The sequence below is a fragment of the Cyprinodon variegatus genome, unplaced genomic scaffold, assembly GCF_000732505.1.
Source record: "Cyprinodon variegatus isolate N-32 unplaced genomic scaffold, C_variegatus-1.0 Scaffold322, whole genome shotgun sequence".
NCBI lineage: Eukaryota > Metazoa > Chordata > Actinopteri > Cyprinodontiformes > Cyprinodontidae > Cyprinodon > Cyprinodon variegatus.
Window position 1 is genome coordinate 554231 of NW_015150775.1, and position 18200 is coordinate 572430.

The 18200-nt window shown below is 40.1% G+C and overlaps 1 protein-coding gene across 2 annotated transcripts in view; it reads left to right on the plus strand.

The window, feature by feature from the left end:
- rara (retinoic acid receptor, alpha) overlaps window positions 1-18200 on the plus strand; it is a 269315-nt gene that overhangs the window by 128778 nt on the left and 122337 nt on the right. For both annotated transcript variants that reach the window (XM_015384768.1, XM_015384769.1), the window contains one exon: window positions 1954-2743. In XM_015384768.1, the coding sequence (XP_015240254.1) occupies window positions 2590-2743 (154 nt within the window). In that variant the 5' untranslated portion in view covers window positions 1954-2589. The remainder of the gene's footprint in view (window positions 1-1953; window positions 2744-18200) is intronic.

The window sequence follows — 18200 nt, forward strand, 5'->3', positions numbered from 1 at the left end:
GGATATCGGCCAAAATCCCAATATCGTGCATCCCTAATAAACCTACAACAGCATAACTATATGACAGTAGTGGGAGGCACATGCGTTATAAGGTAAATAAGTTATTCAAACCATGTGGTAATCAGGCTACGGAAGAGGATTAGGGCCACATGAAAAAATAAATAAATAAATAACAGATTTTTTAATTTTATTTGATTTTGATATGGGAGAAAAGTTTCTGAGATTAAAGTCCAAATTTAAATGAAATAGAAAATCAGCTAACTTTCTTTTCCGATTGGCCCTAATTGTCTTCTGTACAGGTAATTAATTTAGTTAGAAAGAAAAAAAGACTAGATTAAAAACTACATTTACATTGTATTCACATCCTGCTTTGTAGTCCAGGGCGGAATGATCAGCCGCTTTATGCAGCCGTTATGCATTAGCTGTCTCCTCTCTGCTGTCGTTGCTCTGACTGCATGCAGGGCTTCAGGACGAGGCAGCAGCCTGTGAGATCTGCGCTGGACCCATCAGCTAGCTTCACTGCAAAACAGACAGGAGCCGCTGGTTTTGGTTTTTAAAAATTGAAATACATTTTAACCTTTCATGATATCTAGATTCATTTTAAACTCTGAATCCTTTATCATATACTTTACAACATTTTAACATATTTTTCTTATGAATTCTGATGGTGTGGAGCCTTTTATTTTGCCGTTACCCTGATATAATAGTCTGGGTGTTAATATTTCAGCAAGAGAACTGCATCAAGCTTGATGCATCCTCAGTGTGTTTTAAGGTCACAGATTCAAATATGACTCTAAAGGTGATTCATAGGATGTAAAGTTTGCATGAAAAAGAATTCAAACGATGCCCGACTCTCTGTGGCTCTAAAACAGACTGTTAAATCTCTCTCATGAAAGCATTTCCTTCTCTCAGCCCACTTCCTAAACAAAGCACACGGCAGGTGGATGTGGGAAAGTGACCCCATGGAACGCTGACAGCGAGTGGATTAATAAAGAGGCAAATGGAATGCAAAGCCTGTGAAATGAGTCCGGTCGGACTTCTGGGAACTCAGCTGCATCCTCATTTAAGGCGGACCTGATATTTATAACAAAATGTAATTTCCTCTTCTGATGCACTGATGCTGAGGGTGTTTTTGTGGTTTGTTTCTGCTCCCCTCTCACTTGTCCTACCAGGCGCTTTGTATGCCAAATACAAGTGGGAACAGGCATTCAGACATGTGTGACCTGACCTCCTGTCCAGGAGTTCACCTGTGATGTACCCATGTCATTCCTGCTAGAATGCCACATTCCTGAATGGCTGCAGTCATGCAAAGACACATTCCTCCTGCCTTTTCACTGTCAGCTCACACAGGTTGCTTCTTTTGCTCATAAAGCTGTCAGAAAGAAAAAGAGAAGTGATGAGTGTTTGAACAAGAGGTTTGGAAGAAAAAGTCGGTCTAATACAGTTGGAGGTGTAGCAGGGCTAACATCCTGTGTTATGGTGATTGTTTCCTGTGGTTTTGTAGCTGTCGGGGCCCCTGTGTCCCGCTTTCTTCTGCGATCACAGATCTGTTTCGTTCACCATCCAAACCCCACAGCGGGGATGTCTAGCGGTTCCCAGAACGCCGCCTTGGTCTCGCCTTCTGCTACTGGTGTAATTAGTAAAGTTTGCCTCGGCGTTGCTGTCCCCGTCGCTGTCTTGGCTGGGCTGGCACGGCGTTCGCAGCCCGTCACCGTTAATGAGCCTGTGCACAAGGACGCAGAGCTGCTAGGAGACCTCGCACACCTCCAACTTTAACACGCCATTAGACGATTAAGGAGGACGGCGGGGTTCTGTAACATCACAGCTGAGACACTACTATTAATTAGTGTCACGAGAGAGGAACAGTTTTGCTCAAGCGCGTTACTACAAAGGGATGTGATCTCTTTAGCTTGTCACTGAAGCACTAAATGTTTTTTTTTTTATTCTTTCCAGGGAGAAGCTTTGAAAGCGCAGAGGAGAGGAAATGTTTCGTGGCATCATGTGATCTGCGCATTCCCCTGGCGAGCTTCTGAAGTGGAAGAGGGAATCTGCACACTTGTGAAAAGCATCCCAGCCACTAGCAGGCCCTTATCGCCGCGATCACTAGTCCCGTTTGCTGCCATCAAAGCCTCGTCTGCGTGACTCGACTTGCCTCTTTCTCGACCTTCGTCTTAAAGATAAAGAATAGCCATGCTACTTCCCCGGCCCTCCAACGCCTCCTGCAAACACGGCCTTTGAGCTTGCTGAACAATACGTGAGAAAGGAGGCATAAAAGACCTTTTTATATTCCTGCTGTGTGTCTTTTTTCATGTTTTTGTCCACAGTAAGTCATCCCTGAAGACAAACACACACATTCTGCCTGAACAAACAGGATTTTTGTTCTGGTGACTTCTACATCAGGTTTTCTTTTTCTGAACTTTTTTAACCTGAGGAGGATTAATTTATAAATGTTCTTTCTGACCGTCTTTGGGAATACCTGCTGACTGAGCTTCTCTATGGGGGATTAAATCATCCCAGGAACTGTACTGACTCCTCTGCTCAGTCACATCCTGTTGACTTCATCACTGAGCTGTTTGTGAGCGAGCCATCATGGCCGGGAAGGGCAACCCGGTGCCAGGCGGACACCTAAACGGCTTCCCCATGCCCGCCTACTCCTACTTCTTCCCCCACATGTTGGGGAGCATGTCGCCTCCAGCGCTTTCAGGACTCCCCATCAGTGGATACAGCACCCCCTCTCCAGCCAGTAAGTCAACCTTTTTACCATTTTTTCATTTGGTTTTGGGTTTCAGTTTTTTATCGTCTACAGACTCCAGAGCAAGTTGCTTCTTGAATGACATTGCGGCTGTTAGAGATTTACTTTCTTTTTCTGGGTGTGTGTGTCAGTAGAGGGCCTCGCTGAAGTATTCCCAATCCATTTCTCATCCATTTTTTTTTTATTCTATATGAAGGCCGAGGGATGCAAAACTACACGGCCAACTCAAAACTTAAACTGACACAAAAATCTGAGAAAATATTGCGACAGATAAATACTGAGATCAAAGATGATGGTGTTAGGATAATTATCATTGATCATGTGTGTGTTCATTACACCTTAAGATTAGCTGCCTGTTGCGTATCAGAACTGATGTTTTCCCCCATAGTTTATCTAATTAGGTCAGTTCCTCAGTCCGGCTATATACAGTTATAATCTTCATTCTGTGCATGGCAAAGATTAGAGAATGGAATGAAAGCGGTGTTGTTCTAATATTTTGATAAGGCTGGAGCCATGGATGCCTCCCCATCTGCAAACGTGTATGATGTAATGATGTAATGATGTAATGATGTAATGATGTAATGATGTTGCAGACTGGAGTTGTATAAAATGCTTCTTTAACTGTTAATCGTGGCCACTTCCTGAGAAGTGAGCCCGGTTGGTAAGCCATTGCATTCTATAACTCTAAGCCACGTGTCTGATCTGAGTAAGATTGCAATTTCTATCTAAATCTGTTGTCATGTCGCATGGTTTTATAATACATATAAGTTATGAAGTGTTATTTAAAGAGTTTGTCTCGAGGGATCTCTTTTCACAAAAAAGAACCGGAGAGAAACAGGTTCAAGGTGCAGACACAGAGTTTTCCTTTAATAATGGGAAGCAGCAGCGTTTAAACATGTTTTTTGTGTTCATTTTTGTGTTTGTGGACATTTTTGGATTTGCAGCACATTTCCCCCCCTCTGCCACTATCATTTTGGTGAAGGAGAATAAGCCAGTATTTATGGTTTACACATCGAGGGACTGAAAACAGCTCAAGCTCAGACAGATTAGACAGACAGGGTATCTGAACATAAACAGATATTTAATTGATTTACCTAGATGATTTAAACACTTCGATCTTAAGCCTGATTGGTTGTTTCTCCCTGTATTCTCCCTGTTCCATCTTTTAGATGTCCTTTAGGTTTATTAGTATTATTAGTTCCAAAAAAGTTATAAAACAATCCACTGGACTTTGTTTCCACGTTTGTAGACGTTTCTCTTCCATCCAGGAGGTTTTTCAATTCAATATGTCAGAAATAGCGTTGAGTTTGAGGTTTTATACAGGAGCCCAAAAAGCTTTGTTTTTGTTTAGAAAACAAGCAAATTGAAACGGACCAGTGGGTCCACCCCTGTGGAATGGGGGTCGTTTGGAGTCTTTGTTAGCCTGCAATGCCCCATACCTGTCTATGTCTCTGAAAGGGGGGTCGTTAAAGGGAATTGTTGGCCTGGCTGAATAGGCGAGGTGTTCTGTTCCTCTGTAAAGGGGCTGCGATGATAGCAGGAAGGGATCAACTCAATTGCTGCATTTTTATTTTTTTTTAATCTGAGTCCCCCCCCTCTGTTTAAGGTTGTTTTTTCTTTCTTAACATAGATGGCTTCCTTCACGCCCCATTCAAACCGCCTGTCTTCTTTGTCTAAAATGGGACATTCAACAGAGTGTCCTTTGTCCAGCAGTATTATTAGTATTTTTTTATTTCTGTATTTCTAGAAGGTCGCTGCACGTTAGAGTAGCTTTGCTAGCCTGACTCTGCTATTCTAATTTACCAGAACTTTAGTTTCTCCTTTTGTGGATCACCTATGAGTTACTGCAACATTTAATTTTACTTTAGGATTAATAAAGTACTTTTGAACTGAACAGAGTTTTGAATTTACCCAGAGATGCAATGAGTTTACAGCCACCTGGTGACACGGTAATGTAAAGCTGAGTGTTGTCATCATATTGGTTCACGGTTTCGTGGTCACGGTTTTTGGTTCGGTTCAGTATATGTTGATTGTTAGCCTGACATGTTGGTCATGTTGCTGTTAGCATAAACAACATGTGTTGCATAATGCTTGCACACTGTTGCACTTTTATCCACAACTTTCTTTCCGCCATCATCGTAGGTCACTCTAAATGCAAAGTGGTCCCATACAGCAGACCTATAAAGTGCTGCTGGCGCGTCTTCCAACTCCTGTTCTTTCCCACTCGCCATACCCACACAATTCTCCACAACAACTGATTTTTTTCTGCTACACCCGGCTACGCTGCTTCGCTTCTTCTTCTTGTTTACTACTGGCGGTTGGCTTTGGTCGCAGTACCGCCACCTTCTGCTCTGGAGTGTAAACGCTTCGCCTATGGGAAAAAGGAGCAGCGCATGAACCGAACGAAACACACGCGAACCGAACCGAGACGGTTTTCATAAACCGTTCCCCCCCTAGCATGTAGATGTTAAATAGGAGGGGCCCAAAGATTGACCCTTGGGGAACTCAACGTGTTATTTGTGTGGTCCTGTTGCAAAGTGAACCTGCTGTTACAAAAAGTACCTTTCCTCCATGCAGGGTTGAATCCAGTCAGTCTAGGTGACTGGCTGATCCGTTGTGGCAGACATGCTGCTCCAAATACCTAAAAATACAATTACAAAACAGTTCATTGCAGACACAGAAGCAGATTCGCTTCGTCAAGGGAAAGAAAGCAGATCAGATCGAGTTACATTTTCAACTTGTTCAGCTCCTTGATGGCAGACGGCACAAAAGAAGTTCTTTAAACATTTTTCTTGGCACAAAGGAGCTCAAAGTGACGGGAAAGTTGACGGCTATCGTCATCTGTGATCTTATGACTGACCCGATGCACTGCTTTACTGTAATGCTGAGACAAATTGATTTGTTGTTGGCCTGTAAGCTTACTGCCCTGTTTAACAATGGTAAATGTCAGCACACTCTCTACTCTCAAAAATCAGAGTCACATCAACGATCACCGCTCTTCCTGCTTCCACAGCATGGCTTCCAAACAGCAACCTTTCCGTCATGTAAACCTTAGTCAAGTATAGCTATCCAGAATGCATAAAGGTACAATTTTAAATGTTATTAAACCAGTGAAATAGCTTTCTATTAACCTAATCTGTTTCTTTAAACAATGATATAACATGTTATCCATCAGCCTATATTAAAAGCCATGGTGGGCTATGAGAGTAACAGTCCCAAAGCATGATGCTGCCACCGCAGCGCTTCCCTAAGAAAATGGTGCATTTAAAGGGATCAGATGCGCACACATCATTTAGGATGTTCACTTTTGGGCTAATCTGACCATCATCTGGCTTTCCTGCCATAAAATGCAGATTCTCCCACCTGGGCTGCTGGATTTATTCGTCCAGTTCAATTTGCATGTTTTCAAACCAAAAAAAAAGTTTGGTTTTGGTTTTGTTTTACTTTTTTGGAATTACTACGACCTGGATGACTGAGAATCCTAACCAGCATATTTATTCGAAAGGAAAAATGCATAATAGGAGACTGTATTTCCTAATTAGATGACTTCATGATGGCTGGATGCCCTGGATTTTCTGTTGGTCGCATCAAATTCTTGTAAAACAATCCAAATATATCTAAAAAATGTGAGAAAGTCCTGGAGGTCTACCTGCTTTAGCACAGCGCTGTGTGCTTGTGAGGTGCTCATATAATTCCTGTTTTGAAAGATGTGTGTGTCTGTAAACAGAGCCACACACACCGCGAACAATGCCGCCTCAAGCGCTGTCCTTAATTTACAAACCCACACACACATCAGTGCTCAGACACATGGAAATTTCAGCAGAGATCACAAGGAAATGAGGCTGGACAGTCAGAGAAGCACATTGTTTGTTTGGGGAACACAGTTTGAGTAGTCCTAAAATACATTTCACAATTACTCTCATCGTGACTGATGGTCACGCAACAGATCTTTTTATATGAGCTGCGAAAAGCTTTAGAACTGACTTGCTAAAACCGGGTGAAAGGTGCTCTTTCATAAGAGCAATTTCTTCCTCCGTTTAATGTTTGGCAATCACCTGCTGGTCTCCCTGCAATCAGTGAAACTTTAACACATCCAGATTGAATCTTAGATCCTGTCTCAGGATAAGGTGTGTTTGATGACGGAAGATTCAGCTGTGTAGCTTCAGGACTCAAACCTGGGTTGACCACCGTATGTGGCTCATGTGCTCTGCTGCTGCACCGCGCCTCAGGCCACACTTTTCAGTAGAGATTAGCATAAACAGGTTTTTTAAGGCCAAAAAAAATAATTATCCTGCTGCTGATTTTTAGGGCTGATTCCTTTCTGCAGATATTGTATTATCTATATCATCCTCCTCCATTTATGTAATGAAATTATTTGAAATATATATGGAGGAGTGATGGCCTAGTGGTTAGGGCATAGAGCTTGGAATCCTGAGGTTCTGAGTTTGAGTCCCACTCCCACAGATTAACATTCTAGGTCTCTGAGCAAGACCCCTGACCCCCGATTGCACCCCGGTCACCCAACGATGGCAGCCCGCCGCCTCCCCAAGGGAATGGGATAAATGCAGAGGTAAAGTTCTCCAATGTGAGATCAATAAAAGTTCCATTATTATTAATTTTATATACTTTACACAGAAGAAACATGTATTAGCAATTTAAATAAAGCTATTCTAATAGCAGTAATGTTCGTTTCTACATTAGGTTTGTTTCTAGCAGGAGGATTATTGGTGAAGCACCACTTCCATCCTCCGTTTCCCTTCATTTGTACAAATAACAAGACAAGACCAAGGTTCCAGAAATCTATTTATCATAAAGCTGTTGGTGTTTTGTTTTTTTTGTTTTTTTTTGCTCAGAGGTCCGCTTTTGTTTTGCCCCCTCAGTCCAGCTGTTAGCTTCGACCTGTAGGACCAGCTCATCAGGATTTACGCTGAATGAAGACACAGAAAGGGTTTGTTATTTCAGCTTAGATAACTGCATTTAAGCTTTCCACAGAACCGCCCTTCTAAAACCTGGAGCTACGAACTAAATGGAACAAAAACAGGAGCTGCTTCAGGTCATCCTGGGAATTTTCCTTCACTGTAACTCTGTTTCCAGAAGATCAGCCTATTTTTCTGCTAGGTCTGGCTGCCATCAGTGGTACCCAGCCAGTTAAAGATGCAGATGTGGTTGGATTGTGTGAAATGGAGCTGGCAGACCTGTCCTCACGCTTACCGGTTCACAGGAGGTCACCGTACACATCTATTCTGTTTTATGTTGCATCTGCTGGAGCTTGCATGTGCAGCTGTATAGAGCCGAGGGAAGTGAAGAACAGTTGGTGCCCAGCCCTGTCACTCCCACTTCCCCAAACACCAAATACCCCGTCTCAGTCACAAAGGCTGGAACTCCCGTCGGATTCCTCTTTTCACACTGTCGCGAGCGCTCTGTATGTTTGTGTGTTTGTCTTTGTGCGTATCCAGCAGTGTTTGCCTTGCGGGGAGGCGAGATTTCTTCCCTTTTGCCTGGACAAACATTTCCTGTCTGTAAACACTGGAGAGCCAGGGACACCGTGGTTTCCTGACATGCACGAGTGAGCGCTCACATTTGCGCACATGCACAACATAAACACAATCTTTGCCCTTCATGCTGGCTCACTTTCTCTCACTCCGGTTCCTTCTCACGTGTGAATAACTGCAGGCACAGTTCACACTTGCTTTCTCTCACACACACACACACACACACACACAGAGCAATCGAAACACGCTCCTTCCTCCTTGTCTCCTTATGTTAACTGCAACACGCTGCTTTCAACCCTTCCTTTTCCTCTTCCTGTTCCAGATTGTATCTCTCTCCCTTCCTCCTGCTTCTTTCTTTTACATTAATAAACACAAACGGGCCTCATGTTTAGGCAGAAGAAAAGAGGAAAGATTAGGACTGTTTAGGGATGAGGTAAAATAATTAAAAAATGTGCAGATAGGAGGAAGAGCAGCAAAGAGAATCCTTGATGAGTGTTTAATATCACAGAGCCTTGAGTGCAGGATTAATGCATTGGATGGGATGCCTTCAGCCATACCTGAGTATTTTACTGCAAATTTGGATTTTCATTTCTTCTAAACTTAGATCTAATAAATCAATGTCCCAAAAAAGTAAAAAAAACAAAAAAACAATCCAGTTGACTTTGTTTCCAAGTTTGAAGAAATTTCTATTTCCATCCAGGAAGCTTTTTCAATTTAAAATGTCAGAATTAGCGTCGAGGTCCAAGCTTTATAGAGTAGCCTCAAAGAAAGTCTTCTTTTGGCTTAGAAAACATGCAAATTAAACCAAAACGGGTCTGCCCCTTAGGAATGAGGAGTCCTTGAGATTTTTTGTTAGCCTCCAATAGCCGATACTCTTCTTTGCCTCTGAAATGGGGGTCTTTAGGGGGAATGGTTGGCCTGGCTGAACAGGTGAGATGTTTTAGTCCTGCATGGGGGTGGGGTTTGCGATGATAGCTGTAAGGAATCAACTCTATTGCTGCATTGTAAGTTTTTTAAGAGCTGAAACCTGAGTCTGTTTAGGTTGGTTTTTCTTTCTTAACATAAATGGCTTCCTTCACACCCCTTTCAAACCACCTGTCTTCTTGTCCTCCTCCGGACAACTCAGCTGTACGTCTGCACCCTATGGAAAACTGACATTCTTTTGAGGACCAGAATGTTAACATTTTGGACAAAGAACGCTAATTCAGACATTTTAAATAAAAAAACCTCCCTGAAGAGAAAGGAAAAAACCTCAAAACTGGAAAACAAAGCCAAGGGAATGGTTTTTTAAACTTTTTGGAAAAAAACTATGACCTGGATGACTGAGAATCTTCACCAGCTTAAATCGATGTGCATTTAAACTGATCTAAAGCCGGTTTCAGTATTAATATTTTCCTCCTCAGGTAAAATCTCTTTCTTCTTGTATTTCCAAAGAGATTTTTCTGTTTGATTAACAGCATCTGATCTTTAACACAGCGCAGAAATAATCTAGTTTTTCACATTAGCAAGATTTCAATTCCTTTTGAGAACAAACTCTCTCTTTAAAAGTTTCTGTTTATCAGCAAATTTCCCTTTTATAAAAACAAATCATATTTTAAACATCACTAAAAACGATTCTGAAACACCTGCTGAAATTAGGGACGCACCGATTTATTTGTCTTCATCTTCTGATCCTATTGCAGCACCTCTGATCCTGTTGTATCTCAGTAGATACCAGAGTTTTGTTTGCTTTAATGTTATCTGCATCATTGGTATTTTTTGTTTTTGTAAGAGGCTGTCATCAACTCTTCTCTACAAGCAGGAATCAGGCATAAGGGTATGCATGTACATCCTAGAAAGCAACTTGAGATTAATCTAAGAAAAGAAAGCAACAGTAAATCGTGTTAACACTACAGATTCCAACCTAAAAACAAATCCCAAGTAGAAGTGTTAAAATGGACTGTTTTTATTAAATCATTCCTGCAGTAAACTTTTCTACAGTTTAAGATTTTTCCGCCTCAACTTAAGTATATTATAGAAATAGGATGAATAGATCTGCCTCATACATCAAGCCTATTTTCACTGATAACCCATTTAGAACTTTCTTCATTATTGGGACAGATAAACATATCGATTTCGGATCCATGAATCTCAGAATAGTAAAGGCACGGAGATTAAATATTATAAATTATATACTTTATTTATATACATTTATATACTTTGAAATGATCTCCTTTACTTATTTTAATCTAGAGCTGAAATCCCCAACTGAAAATAAAAGAGAGCATCGTTAGACCTGTACGACATGTTAAATTGCAGTTGTCATCAAAAAAAATGGAAATTATAAATGGTAAAAGAGATTAGTTAGATGCATTATTTGTAGTTATTTTTATCTAGTGCTGGAAAAACTGCTGTCAATATGTCAGGATTACCCACAAATCACCTGCAGTCCTTTTGGGGAGCGTTGGACTAGTGGTTAGAGGGTAACCTTGTGTTCTGAGAAGGTTACAAGTACCTGGTTCTATCCCCTTAGACTCCAATCTGGGTCCCTGAGAAAGACCCTTAACCCCACACTGCTCCCACAGCGCTGCACAATGGCAGCCCACTGCTCCCCAAGGGGAGGGGTTAAATGCATTTGTCATTTTTCAATAAAGTTCAATTAAAAATGGTAAAAAGTTCCTTAAAAGAAACCAGATAAAAAAAAACTTGATGAAAAATATAAGACAAGTAAAAAGTCTTTAAGATTAAATTGAAAACACTTCAGACAAAATAAAACAACAAACACCAAACAGGACAGAAGGAGCAGGTCTGGCTGTGGGTCCATGTCTCTGCTTATTAATGAACCATCTCTTTAGTTGCATCTTAAATGTATTTATGTTAAAACCTCTGATGATCATCGGAGTGAGAAATTATTCAGGAGCAGCTTGAAGAGAAAAAGCTGACAAAATGCACTTTGTCCTAAAGGAATAATATGATCTGCACTTCCTGCACCTCTGGTTCTACTTTTCTGTTCAGCCAACAGCACAGTGATGGGCTAGGGGAGATAATAAACCAGGCATGACTTCATAGATAACACATAATCAGTCCAGAATGATATGGTTCGTTTATAGAGTGAATCCAAAGGTTTTAGAGTTGCAACATTATCTTGAGACCAAACATTGAGTTAAATGAGACAAAATCATTGCTTTGCTTATTGCAGCGACATCTGATAGAGAAAATGTTAGAAGCTGCTGAGATTAAATTAGATCGGATTACAGATTCCTTTTCTATGTGACTTTAATGACAAATATGAATCAGTTAGGATTGCATTTTTTTCCCATTAAACTTTTCACCTGAAACTTTTTTTATACTTTGCCCCCATCTCAGACTAGGATGATGTTAACTAGTCAGTAAGCTTCCCAGCTAGCTGGAGATTACTACATTATATAAGGTTGTCAAGTTGGATGTATTTCCACTGCCCTCCATGATCCAACTGATTGTACATTTAAGGTTGAGATAATTTTAAATCTCAGAGTGGTTCATGATATCAGGAACATTCTTTCCTGACATCTCTAGGCTCTGGCATATATCACATTTTTAAAATTATTATTCATCTAGTTAAGGTTTGGAGCTCATATTCGAAATTTAAGACAATTGCTATTTGAGATTTGAAAACAAGAACAAAGGCGAAGTTACCAGGGAGATATTATATGTAGAGAACCTTGAACTCCACTATAGTGCAGATTTATATACTGAAAACTTTTCTTATGATTGTTTCCAGCTAGGAGAAGGAAATCAGGAGAAATGTTGCCTGAGAGCAGCTGCTTAGAGGTGGGATTTAAAGGCACTCTGTGTGAATCCCTCTCTACCTTTAATTCACTGCAGTGGCTGTTTAAACAAAGAGCTGAGAGGCTCACCTTTCTGCACAAAATCCTGCTGGAGGAAAATAAAACTACTGAGATACAGTCTGTAGTTTATTTAGCTCATTTACTGGGGGAAAAAAACAACTAAATACCACAACTATATATCTTTGGTAAACACATCTAGCATCGATTTATAATCTTTTTTTATTGGAGAAACTTCTTGGACACAAAAAGCCGCTGAAGTTGGTCCCTGGACTCGTGTTCTGTCAGATGAGCACACCCGGTTAGATGAGCATACCCACAGCCAGTACCTGTTTATCACTTTAGTTTTGTAAAAAAAAAAAAAAAAACTACCTCAATTTCCCTTTAGTCATGTACAAAAACAAAAAAATGAATTGTTTACTTTTTGGTGTTTTTTAAAGCATATGGTGATCTCACCTTAGATTTTTTTTTTTTTGAGGTAGTGAGGTAGTTTAAAGTCTATTCTTCCTACAAAACTAGAGGCAAATCTGAGATCTTGCCCATGCATATTGACTATAGGTATGCTAATCTGACGGGTTATGCTAATCTGACAGAACACTGGCAGCTGACTGTGCTTGGTCTATCTGATGTCACCATCACATGCTGAAATGGGCCCTGTGTCCGTTAGGTGGGTCATTTGCTTGAAGCCAATATTTTAATTGAAACATTCATAATAAGTAGCTAATTCATTGTTGTTGTTTTTTTATAATGTATTCCATTTGTCATTCTCTGCTCTTCTGATCCATAAATCATCCATATATGGTGTTTTCTTTACATTTCACTGAGACATGGCTGCAAACACTCTCTTAGAAAATGGCAATATAATATATATTTTTTTGCTATAATGAAAATGGGCAATTATGATTATGATAAATTTTCATTTCCAAATTTATGTGCATTAAAATATATTATCTTCACCCCCTACTGTAAATCAATGGAAAGAGAAACTAGTGAATGTTTATACGATGGAGAAAATAACAGCAAAATGAAACTTGTCCACTGGTTTATTTGAGAAAAGATGGAACCCTTTGAAGACATATTTCCAGTTATTATTGTAGTAAGATAAATGTAAACACAGGTACAGATTTTAAAGGCATACTTATATTTACTCTGTTATGAGAAAAATAAATGTCACTCGAGAAAGATTTTTCCTTTATTTCATCCCCCAAGTAAAAAAAATTAAATAAAATAAAAAAGATAATAATAATATTAATAAAGAAAAAAAAAACATGGATTTTCAGCTCGCCGACTTGTTTGGTTGTTGTTACTCAATTGTTTGTATGGTTGTATTGGAAGCTGTTCTTTCTGGCTTATTGTATTAATCATTGATTTTGAATATGGATCTGATAAAATAAAGTCTTTGTTAAAAAATATATAAATTAAATATTTAAAGGGTGTTAAAATGGCAGTTCAACATTTACAACAACAGACTTGGCGCACTGTTTAAACTCTAGAAGTAGCTATAATTAAACACCTTGATTTGTTGACCTCCTTGTCTCTCCTGGCCCTGCAGCCTCACCTCTCTCCCTAAGCTGTTGACCTCCTCTATTTTATCCTCCTGCAACAAACCACAGCAGACCAATTATTTAGACCAAGCCAAGCAGAAGGGTTCATCTGGGCCTAAAAGGAGTGTTTTCTAACCCATCCTCCTGGGTTATGTCTTCACGTCACATTATCTGAGAATCAGCCGCTTTGAGTTCTCACTGGAGCAGAACAGCTAAAGATATTGATATTACATTCATTGCCTGCAGCTTTATTAGTTAGCGGAATATTATCTCTGGATTGATTACACTGGTAGACCTGTGAAGATGCGCGCCGCCGTGCTTTCTGTTGCCACATATCCTTGAGAGCTCATTACTTGCACATTCAAACACATTAACTCTTTACTGAAATCCTTTAAACTCTGCTCATATGAGGGTGGTTCAGAAATAGCATTGATTGGGATTGTTATTATCACAAAGCCTTCTGCTGCCCTTCAACTAATCGAACATTTTGTTAATTTACTCTGGTAGTGTTATTAGGGATGGTAACAAATGAAGTTTGCTTGCTACCTGCTGCCACGGTGGACTAATTGTCTTGTTCCACCAAGCACAGAGAGTGTTCGCTACAGGCGCATTTCCTCCGCCAGCTGCCACATGAGCGCCATCTCTGTTGACTTATTAAGAAGTAAGATGGCATTTATGAACGCAGTTCTCAGCCGCTTGAGAAATCCAACAAGGCTTTTGTTTGTGCCTCTGTGCTATCTGTCCCATTAAGCCACCTGTGCTGAGATGCACTGACCGTGGGTAAATAGGGATATGGTGATGTGGGGCGGAGGAAGTGGGCATGTGTGCTGCTTTTGCGGATGGACAGGTGGTTCCTCTCCGCCTCGGTGGTCTGCAGGATTCACGGGGGCTCGTCGATAGACTGCATGGGTGGCAAAATAAAAACAAACACGCTGTTTTTCCCCTTTTTCTACAACATTTTTGGCAGAGGAAAGGCTGCTGAGACGGAGAAGCTTAGTTTGCAACCTTTTTACGGGATTTTATAATACTGAAGCACCTTTGCTATCAGATAAGCAGGTGCCAGGCTTCGTTTAGGCGCTTCAAACACTCACAGCGGCCCAGCAGCTCCGGGGAGCTGGTTGTCATCATTGGGATCTCATTAACAGCACGCAATGCGATTTATTTAACATGGAGTGTAAGACATTTCCCACAATGGAGCGTAGTGCATCACTACTAACTTAATGACCTTGTTAATTCATTGCTTTGCAGTGGGAGGCTGAAAGATTACCTTGGTGTTTGTTAATTTTCAGAGAAGCTGTGATCAGTGGTGGCGTTTACATCCATGACACTCTTCATCTTTTATTTTTCAATTCAAACTTAGTTTAAAAGTTTAGATCTTTTACTGTTGGACCAATTCGTATGTAGTTCAAGTGAGAAGTTTAAATGTCTCTCATAGCTGTAGTTAACCTTTCTCTTTGGCAGTGGTTCCTAACTTTTCTTATTGGGCCCCTCTTTGGTTCTCATCAGAGTCCCTTCATCCTACCAAGCTCTACAAGATAACATACTGTAGTGAAATAAAATAACATTTTCTTTCAATTTAAAAAAACTGAATTACGAAACAACATTCTTAAAGTGTAAAAATGTTACAAAAATTAAAAATATTTGTGGAAAAAAGATGTTTAAAAAATCCTGATGGCAAGAAACATAGATCTGAAAACATATATCTGGTTCCTTTAATGTCTTTTTGTTGTGAAAAGCTAATTTAACTATTCTTTAAAAAAACAATAACTTATTATACTATATTATATGGTTGTTTTTCCGTTCAGGAGCTACAGGTTGTAGATCCCTGCTTTTATTATGACAATAACAATTTATTCCTAAATTATTTTAACTAGACGTTTGATCACTCCTGGCATCTTCTAAGTAGGGTCTTTACTGAACATTTTGTCGCTCGGGCTCCAAAATAATTTGAAACGTCTAATATTACGATGCTGTGTTCTTTCTAAAACTGGTTCTGATGGGTTTTTGGTTTTGTTGTCCTGTCAGAACAACCAGGGGCGTAAACTATTTGTTACACAATTACCTTTGTTAGTAAGAGTGCTACAGAGCATCATACAGTTTTTTCCCCTCTTAGCTTTAAAGCTGGGCAATTTATTACATTTTCAATATAATCACAATTTAAGAAAATGCAATTTTCAAATCACAGAAGTCCCCAATTTAGGTCGTATTATATTTAACAAGAGGCTACTCAGCAGCCGCTGAGTTTCTGCATGGAGTTTGCATGTTCTCCCTGAGCATGCGTGGGTTCTCTCCGGGTACTCCGGCTTCCTCCGCAGTCCAAAAACATGACTGTTAGGTTAACTGGTTTCTCTAAATTCTCCTTAGGTGTGAATGGTTGTTTGTCCTGTTTGTCTCTGTGCTGCCCTGTTATAGACTGGTGACCTGTCCAGGGTGGACCCCGCCTCTCGCCCATTGACAGCTGGAGATAGACACCAGAACCCCTCGCGACCCCACTTTGGATAAGCGTGACTGAAAATGGATGGACGATAATGAATATATTTAAGAAGAGAAAGTAGCTAAATATCTTATTCCAGCCCTTTAGGTGGCGGTAAAATGCTTAAAGTGGGTTTGCAACCACACAGATGAGAAGAGAGAGATGCAGCTAGCTCGCAGATCCATGTCTGCAAATAGAAGTTAACACTTTTCCACACAAAGGTTACATTAAAGACCTGCAAAAACGGACTCTGGAAACACAAGCTTCTGACATTTTTAAAACAATCCCTTATATGACTGTGGTTAGTGCAAAAGAAAATCGAAATATAAGCGCTATATGTCTAAAATAATCGCAGTTTTTGTTCTGGCAAAATCGTGAAGCCCTACTTAGCTTGGTTGTTTTTCATCTATCCCCGCACACTTTTTATCTGTATACTAATTAGCACACCTCCATCTTAGCGTTCAATCCCCTCCCACAGTAGAATGAACTTCCCAGTCCTTCTGTGTGCCCTCTGTGCGTCAGTCGTTCGCCACATTCTGTTTGCTTATGCCATTTACTGCAAAAAACAAGGTTGTTAAGATCTATTTACCCACGAACACCTGAGATGTTTTGGAGGCTATGCCAGGCGATTTGTTCCCATCTCTGATGGCTGATGTTGGTCATATGTGAGCTGGAAAATATTGCTGCTTCCTTCCAGCTCATTGAGCAGGCCGTATGAGCTCACTGATGACTGCTTCTTGTGTTCATATCAGTACCAGCAGTGTTAAAATGTTTCCACTGTATTCATCAGTGACTGCAGAATGACATACAGGTCTGCACCGCCCCCACCTCCCCACACACACGCACCTCATTAAGTCTCAGTTAATGACCTGAAAGAAGCTTCGGTAAACAGATAGTCGACCATTAAGTACATAAATTGTGTTTAGTGTCTTTCCTTGTTACTGACGTTGATTGGCCTTCAGGATTTTTATAGAGGCTTAAAGTCCAGAGAGTTCTGGCTCTTTACAGGAGGAAAAATACGGTTCATCTGACAACTTAAAGTCAATACATTTTCTATTTGACAGAAAGAAAAGAGATATTAGAAGCTATATTATTATCTAGCCAGCGGGTAATTCAGGTGTGAGCAAGAGAGAACAAGACTTTAAGAGGAAAACAGGAAGGCTACACAAACAAATCTAGCATCTGGATCTATCTGAGCAACTTAATTCCTTTAACAATATTGTTGCATGTCTTAAAGAGAAGGAATTGTTGCATCTATCTAAGCATTTCTTGTTGATTCAACATTAGATGCTACATAATATGAACATGTATCGAGGAATTGTTCGACTGATAATAAATCATCGGCCTTAAAAAACCTGTAGGGGTTTATCTCTAGACGCTAATGAAATGAATGCAAAGAGAGCAGTTAATTTCACTGAGATAAAATGTTTCCCTGGTCACACAGAAGGTGCTGTTGGTCCTTAGGGGTTCCAAAAAAAAACAAACAAAAAAATCCACTGGAGTTTGTTTCCATGTTTGAAGACGTTTCGCTTCCCATCCAGGAAGCTTTTTCAATTCAAAAGGTCAGAAATAGTGTTGAGTTCCAGGCTTTATAGAGTGGACCAAAAACAAAGCCTTGTTTTTGCTTAGAAAACATGCATATTGAACTGGATGAACGGGTCCGCCCCTTTGGAATGGAGGTCTTTTGAAATCTTTGTTAACCTGCAATAGCCGTTACCTGTCTATGTCTCTGAAAGGGGGTTGTTAAAAGGAATTGTTGTCCCCCCGTAAGGGGACGGGGGTTACGATGATAGCGGAAAGGAATCAACTCAATTGCTGCTCCTTATGTTCTTATGGGTCATTATGGTTTGTTTGCTTCTTCACTAAACTTAACATCAATATGTAAACTAGGGTTGTCACGATACTAAACTTTTAAACTCGATACCGATACTAAGGAAAATATTCGATAGTCGATACCATTTTCGATACCACAAGAATAAAAACTCCAAATTTCAACAGAAATACTTTGATTAAAAATTAAAATACAATAAATAAGTACAATAAACAATAAGAACAATATGTTGAGCTTGTTTGCTTTGCACAATATTAAGCAAGCTTGATAAAAAAAAACGTACAAAATTAAAATTAAGTGTTCCT